This window comes from Electrona antarctica (genome assembly GCF_951216825.1).
Source record: "Electrona antarctica genome assembly, chromosome: 6".
NCBI lineage: Eukaryota > Metazoa > Chordata > Actinopteri > Myctophiformes > Myctophidae > Electrona > Electrona antarctica.
In genome coordinates this window covers 57,983,527-57,991,510 of record NC_136811.1, presented here as the reverse complement: position 1 = coordinate 57,991,510, position 7,984 = coordinate 57,983,527, and the positions used below count along the sequence as shown (strand labels likewise).

The window sequence follows — 7,984 nt, the reverse complement described above, 5'->3', positions numbered from 1 at the left end:
GTTGGGGATGTCCTGGTAGCGGAAGGTCTGCTTGTTGCTGACCAGGTCATTGTCTCACCTGTGCTGACGGGGAAGTTGGGGATGTCCTGGTAGCGGAAGGTCTGCTTGTTGCTGACCAGGTCATTATCTCACCTGTGCTGACGGGGAAGTTGGGGATGTCCTGGTAGCGGAAGGTCTGCTTGTTGCTGACCAGGTCATTATCTCACCTGTGCTGACGGGGAAGTTGGGGATGTCCTGGTAGCGGAAGGTCTGCTTGTTGCTGACCAGGTCATTATCTCACCTGTGCTGACGGGGAAGTTGGGGATGTCCTGGTAGCGGAAGGTCTGCTTGTTGCTGACCAGGTCATTATCTCACCTGTGCTGACGGGGAAGTTGGGGATGTCCTGGTAGCGGAAGGTCTGCTTGTTGCTGACCAGGTCATTGTCTCACCTGTGCTGACGGGGAAGTTGGGGATGTCCTGGTAGCGGAAGGTCTGCTTGTTGCTGACCAGGTCATTGTCTCACCTGTGCTGACGGGGAAGTTGGGGATGTCCTGGTAGCGGAAGGTCTGCTTGTTGCTGACCAGGTCATTGTCTCACCTGTGCTGACGGGGAAGTTGGGGATGTCCTGGTAGCGGAAGGTCTGCTTGTTGCTGACCAGGTCATTGTCTCACCTGTGCTGACGGGGAAGTTGGGGATGTCCTGGTAGCGGAAGGTCTGCTTGTTGCTGACCAGGTCATTATCTCACCTGTGCTGACGGGGAAGTTGGGGATGTCCTGGTAGCGGAAGGTCTGCTTGTTGCTGACCACGTCGGCCAGCATGCCCAGCCCGGTGCCACAGATCACGGCCATCTTGGGTCGGTGGCTGGTCTGGTTCAGCAGCCAATCGGTGGTGTGCTTGTACTCCTCGAAGGAGCAGCAGCAGCTGGAAGGAGGCGAGATAAACAACCCTTTTAATTCTCTATATTTAACCCATTTTGACCTGAGATCAGATTCTAAAAAATGTCTTCTACATCCTGACAGTTTAAAATGTCTTCTACATCCTGACAGTTTAAAATGTCTTCTACATCCTGACAGTTTAAAATGTCTTCTACATCCTGACAGTTTAAAATGTCTTCTACATCCTGACAGTTTAAAATGTCTTCTACATCCTGACAGTTTAAAATGTCTTCTACATCCTGACAGTTTAAAATGTCTTCTACATCCTGACAGTTTAAATGTCTTCTACATCCTGACAGTTTAAACGTCTTCTACATCCTGACAGTTTAAATGTCTTCTACATCCTGACAGTTTAAAATGTCTTCTACATCCTGACAGTTTAAAATGTCTTCTACATCCTGACAGTTTTCTGAAAAAGCTATGTTTCTATGTCAGTCGTTCTTCGATTTTTCAAAAATAGCAGACCTACGTGCTCGTAGCGCGCCACTCGGTGGCGCGCTATGAGCTTGTAGATCCCCACGCTGACAAGGGGGACCTACTGGGGGCCGGCCGGCCTCCCCACCCTGACAAGGGGGACCTACTGGGGGCCGGCCTCCCCACCCTGACAAGGGGGACCTACTGGGGGGCGGCCTCCCCACCCTGACAAGCACGTGTAGGAGTTGAAACATTTAATTTCGTTTCACTCGGTTCCACATAATTGTTTATAAATAATGTGAAAATAGCCGATCTACATGCTCACTAGCTTTGTGTGCATGTATATCTGCCATTTTCACCAGTTTGAACTTCATTCTAGGCTAGTATTTGTCAATACTCATCAAACCCTGTACACTCAAGACACTTAGATCTCCATAGATGGCACTCGGTGCCGCGCTACGAGCTTGTAGGTCTGCTATTTTTGAAAAATCGTGGAAATGTGGCGCAAAGCTTTGAATATATATTCTTTCAGAGCAAACGTTTTCAACTCAAATCTTCTGTGGGGGTCCCTGGAACAACATATTTTCAGATGGGGGTCGGCGGCCAATTACAGATAATCTTGGGGGTTCTTGACATGAAAATGATTGAGAACGACTGACATAGAAACATAGGGTTTTTCAGAAAACTGTCTTTGATTTAGGCATTTGTAGAATCGTTCCCAGGTCAAAATGGGTTAAATGAACACACTTTACAGTGTGTGAATAGAACACTTTATTGACGTGATAAATGGTTTACAGTTATAGGCCTATATGTCATGTTGTGACACAACATGAAGACAAAGGACTTCTTTGAACTCGGGTCAAAGGTTCTTCTAAGCTCATAAACGGCAGACAGACAGAGAAGCCTTTGTCTACTGTAACACTTACTGTACCAGTATCTCCCACACACATTATCTAACACATGGCTCTCAACCTGATGTGTGGGTAGTGGACCCATACGGTGAAGTCCCTAGACCCCATACAGTGAAGTCCCTAGACCCCATACAGTGAAGTCCCTAGACCCCATACAGTGAAGTCCCTAGACCCCATACAGTGAAGTCCCTAGACCCCATACGGTAAAGTCCCTAGACCCCATACGGTAAAGTCCCTAGACCCCATACAGTGAAGTCCCTAGACCCCATACAGTACAGTCCCTAGACCCCATACAATGAAGTCCCTAGACCCCATACAGTACAGTCCCTAGACCCCATACAATGAAGTCCCTAGACCCCATACAGTGAAGTCCCTAGACCCCATACAGTGAAGTCCCTAGACCCCATACAGTGAAGTCCCTAGACCCCATACAGTAAAGTCCCTAGACCCCATACGGTAAAGTCCCTAGACCCCATACGGTGAAGTCCCTAGACCCCATACGGTGAAGTCCCTAGACCCCATACGGTAAAGTCCCTAGACCCCATACGGTAAAGTCCCTAGACCCCATACGGTAAAGTCCCTAGACCCCATACAGTGAAGTCCCTAGACCCCATACAGTACAGTCCCTAGACCCCATACAATGAAGTCCCTAGACCCCATACAGTACAGTCCCTAGACCCCATACAATGAAGTCCCTAGACCCCATACAGTGAAGTCCCTAGACCCCATACAGTGAAGTCCCTAGACCCCATACAATGAAGTCCCTAGACCCCATACAGTAAAGTCCCTAGACCCCATACGGTAAAGTCCCTAGACCCCATACGGTGAAGTCCCTAGACCCCATACGGTGAAGTCCCTAGACCCCATACGGTAAAGTCCCTAGACCCCATACGGTAAAGTCCCTAGACCCCATACGGTAAAGTCCCTAGACCCCATACGGTAAAGTCCCTAGACCCCATATGGTAAGGTCCCTAGACCCCATACGGTAAAGTCCCTAGACCCCATACGGTAAAGTCCCTAGACCCCATACGGTAAGGTCCCTAGACCCCATACGGTAAAGTCCCTAGACCCCATACGGTAAAGTCCCTAGACCCCATACGGTAAGGTCCCTAGACCCCATACGGTAAAGTCCCTAGACCCCATATGGTAAAGTCCCTAGACCCCATACGGTAAAGTCCCTAGACCCCATACGGTAAAGTCCCTAGACCCCATACGGTAAAGTCCCTAGACCCCATACGGTAAAGTCCCTAGACCCCATACGGTAAAGTCCCTAGACCCCATACGGTAAAGTCCCTAGACCCCATACGGTAAAGTCCCTAGACCCCATACGGTAAAGTCCCTAGACCCCATACGGTAAAGTCCCTAGACCCCATACGGTAAAGTCCCTAGACCCCATACAGTGAAGTCCCTAGACCCCATACGGTAAAGTCCCTAGACCCCATACGGTGAAGTCCCTAGACCCCATACGGTAAAGTCCCTAGACCCCATACAGTGAAGTCCCTAGACCCCATACGGTAAAGTCCCTAGACCCCATACGGTAAAGTCCCTAGACCCCATACGGTAAAGTCCCTAGACCCCATACAGTCCCCCCCCCCCCCCCCATCTCCAAATGTTGTTCCAGGGACCTCCCCAGAAGCAAAGATTTGAGTTAAAATGTTCACTCTGTAATAATATATATTCAATGATTTGAGGCACATTTTCATGATTTTTCAAAAATAGCAGACCTACAAGTGGCACTCGGTGTCACGCTATGAGCTTGTAGATCTGCTATTTTTCAATAGCTAAAGTATAACATAATGCTTTAAAACACCAACATGGGTTAAGATACCAAAACAAGAAAGTAAAAACAGACCATTACTGCATCACAGATAATCAACAAACTAAAAATAAAGATACAATTGTGATAATAGCCGATTTACAAGCGGACAATGCTGAGGCGGTGTGGGCAGTCAAAACTACATCTAATGCCTCAACTACTTGAGGGGAAAGGAACTGGTCGGAATAACGTGTTCCTTCCACGCACTATACGCCCTACCGGGGGAACTCCCCCGTCAGGTGAAAAGAATAAACTTGGAGTCCTCATGCATAGAAGGAAGCTGTGTGTGTGTGTGTGTGTGTGTGTGTGTGTGTGTGTGTGTGTGTGTGTGTGTGTGTGTGTGTGTGTGTGTGTGTGTGTGTGTGTGTGTGTGTGTGTGTGTGTGTGTGTGTGTGTGTGTGTGTGTGTGTGTGTGTGTGTTTTGAGGACCACATTTGAACCCGTTTTCAACAACTGGCACAATTCAACTCTGCTTTAAGGGTAATTAGAACACGGTCCAATTAGAACACGGTCCAATCAGAACACGGTCCAATTAGAACACGGTCCAATCAGAACACGGTCCAATTAGAACACGGTCCAATTAGAACACGGTCCAATCAGAACACGGTCCAATCAGAACACGGTCCAATTAGAACACGGTCCAATTAGAACACGGTCCAATCAGAACACGGCCCAATTAGAACACGGCCCAATCAGAACACGGTCCAATCAGAACACGGTCCAATCAGAACATGGTCCAATCAGAACATGGTCCAATCAGAACACGGTCCAATCAGAACACGGTCCAATCAGAACACGGTCCAATCAGAACACGGCCCAATCAGAACACGGTCCAATTAGAACACGGTCCAATTAGAACACGGTCCAATTAGAACACGGTCCAATCAGAACACGGTCCAATCAGAACACGGTCCAATTAGAACACGGTCCAATCAGAACACGGTCCAATCACAACACGGTCCAATTAGAACACGGTCCAATTAGAACACGGTCCAATCAGAACACGGTCCAATCAGAACACGGTCCAATCAGAACACGGTCCAATTAGAACACGGTCCAATTAGAACACGGTCCAATTAGCAACTCCCTGTTGCAATTAAGGCAGAACGTCCCCATTGGTTAACCCATTTTGCCCAGAGGACGCGTCTGTGTAGGTTTTAACCACTTTAACCATCATTAGGTCTTAACCACTGTGTAGGTTTTAACCACTTTAACCATCATTAGGTCTTAACCACTGTGTAGGTTTTAACCACTTTAACCATCATTAGGTCTTAACCACTGCGTAGGTTTTAACCACTTTAACCATCATTAGGTCTTAACCACTGTGTAGGTTTTAACCACTTTAACCATCATTAGGTCTTAACCACTGTGTAGGTTTTAACCACTTTAACCATCATTAGGTCTTAACCACTGTGTAGGTTTTAACCACTTTAACCATCATTAGGTCTTAACCACTGTATAGGTTTGAACCACTTTAACCATCATTTTGAACTTTAGCTTGTGAAAAATAGCAGATCTACAACATCTTTGAATATAATTATATTCTTTCACAACAAACGTTTTTAGCCCCATTTAGGCCTGACGTCGAAATAAGAAAAACGTTCGCTCTGAAAGAATATATATTCAAAGATCTGTGCCGCATTTTCACGATTTTTCAAAAATAGCAGACCTAAAAGCTCATAGCGCGCCACTCGGTGTCGCGCTATGAGCTTGTAGACCTTCTATTTTTCAATAGCTAAAGTATAACATAATGCTTAGTTAAAACACCAAAAGGGGTTCCCACCCAGAATGGGTTAACTCATATCTTTGCTTAGGGGGGGGGGGGGGGGTCACTGGAACAACATATTTTCAGATGGGGGGGTTGGCAGCTAATTGCGTAGATTTTTTTGAGGTCTTTGACATGAACTTGTTTGAGAACCACTGATACAGAACATAGATTTTTTTCAGGATTTAGGAGACATTTTATAGAAACTGGTCTCGGGTCTAAATGGGTTAATTCTGATGAAATGCATTAGCTACACATGGGGAGGATACATATGGCCCACAGCCAACACACACAGTCAAATGCGGAGTGCTCTTTTCACCCAGTAAGAGTTGAGGCCAATTCTACAGAACGCCTTCGAAATAAGTAGTAATAAATTTTTTTAGTGCCAGGCACCCCCAAAATGTTAAGTATTAGACCGTGCATATTTATGCTGTTAATTAAATGCCTTGCAATTAACACATTCTGGACGGGAACCCCTTTTGGTGTTTTAAGCATTATATGTTATACTTCAGCTATTGAAAAATAGCACATCTACAAGCTCGTAGTGCGGCACCGAGTGCCGCACTACGAGCTTGTAGATCTGCTATTTTGGAAAAAATCGTGAAAATGTGGCACACGTCTTTGAATATACATTCTTTCAGAGCCAACGTTTTAAACTCAAGTCTTTGCTTCTGTGGGGTTCCTGGAACAACATATCTTCAGGTGGGGGTCGGCGGCCAAATTACATATCATTTTTGGGGTCCTTGGCGTGTGAGCACCACTGATATAGGAACACAGGTTTTTCAGAAAACTGATTTAAAACGGATTTAAAATATTTTTTTTTAGATTTCGACGTCAGGCCCAAATGGGTTGACACACTTGACTAGAATGTTTTGAGGTGAGAGTCGGATCGCTCAATATGTGGCAAACATTTTGTTATCAGCTACAGACACAGTGCTATAAGTACATTAAACTCAATTATTGCCAAGTTGATTGTCTTAAGTAAACTTCACTACATCTCAGAGAGGCAAATATGGCAAATGTTGTACTTTGCAATTATTTGACAGCTTTAGTTAGGCCTACAAGTTAGTTACAAGCTCACAGCGTGACACATTGTGAGCTTGGAAGCATGCAACCAAGTGTTAAATGACTTGTGTCTTTTACTTCTACTGGATCTCTTGTCCACTAGTCCCTTCCTAACATTTTAGTCTAGCTTTTATTTGTTGACGAAATTGTCTATATATTTAGTCTGAGTTTTAGTCGACATAGCTTAGTTTTCATTTAGTTTTAATCAGTGAAAAAAGGCAGTCGACAGACATTCTTTTGTCATAGCATTAGTCGACGAAATCAACCCTACACTATATCACTCTCTCTCTCTCCATTTTCAATTCAATTCAAAGGGCTTTATTGGCATGAGAAAACATACGTTTACATTGCCAAAGCACAATACAATAATACAGCAATACAATCAAAACTTATGTACATTTGAAAGTCAGAATCTTCAATAGATCTTCAATAGATATCTCTCTCTCCCAATCTGCATTGAGACACACACACACACACACACACACACACACACGCACACGCACACACACACACGCACACGCACACGCATACGCACACACAGCCCTGCTGGTGAATGAAGATGTGAACACATAAAAAAGAGTGATTTGATTTACCAGGAGTTCTTGGTGTGCATGTTTTCCCAACAGAGCGAGAGGTGCAGGCAGCTGTACTCGGCGATATGACTGACTGAATGAACACACAGTATACAACCACACACACACACACACACACACACACACACACACACACACACACACACACACACACACACACACACACACACACACACACACCGCAGAACAGATAACAGATAGTAGTTATCTGTTATCACTGTTATCTGTGTGTGTGTGTGTGTGTGTGTGTGTGTGTGTGTGTGTGTGTGTGTGTGTGTGTGTGTGTGTGTGTGTGTGTGTGTGTGTGTGTGTGTGTGTGTGTGTGTGTGTGTGTGTGTGAGAGAGAGCGAGAGCGAGAGAGAGAGTGCCCCTCAGACCCAAAACGTATATGTTGTTATCGTTAGATAAGATGTTGTCCATGCTGTATTGATGATGGTACCACAAACGTTGATCAAAATCATTATTGTCTCCACCAGGCCGAAGGCCGTCCGTCCGTCCGTGTGTGT

The 7,984-nt window shown here is 45.6% G+C and overlaps 1 protein-coding gene across 1 annotated transcript in view; it reads right to left on the bottom strand.

Annotated features, from left to right (window-relative positions):
- pnp4b (purine nucleoside phosphorylase 4b) overlaps positions 1 to 7,498 on the bottom strand; it is a gene marked incomplete at both ends in the record, with an annotated part of 76,894 nt that extends 69,396 nt beyond the window's left edge. Inside the window, 2 exons of the mRNA XM_079503888.1 lie at positions 786 to 900; positions 7,479 to 7,498. Of these exons, the coding sequence (XP_079360014.1) occupies positions 786 to 900; positions 7,479 to 7,498 (135 nt within the window). The remainder of the gene's footprint in view (positions 1 to 785; positions 901 to 7,478) is intronic.
- Between the last annotated feature and the right edge of the window lie 486 nt (positions 7,499 to 7,984).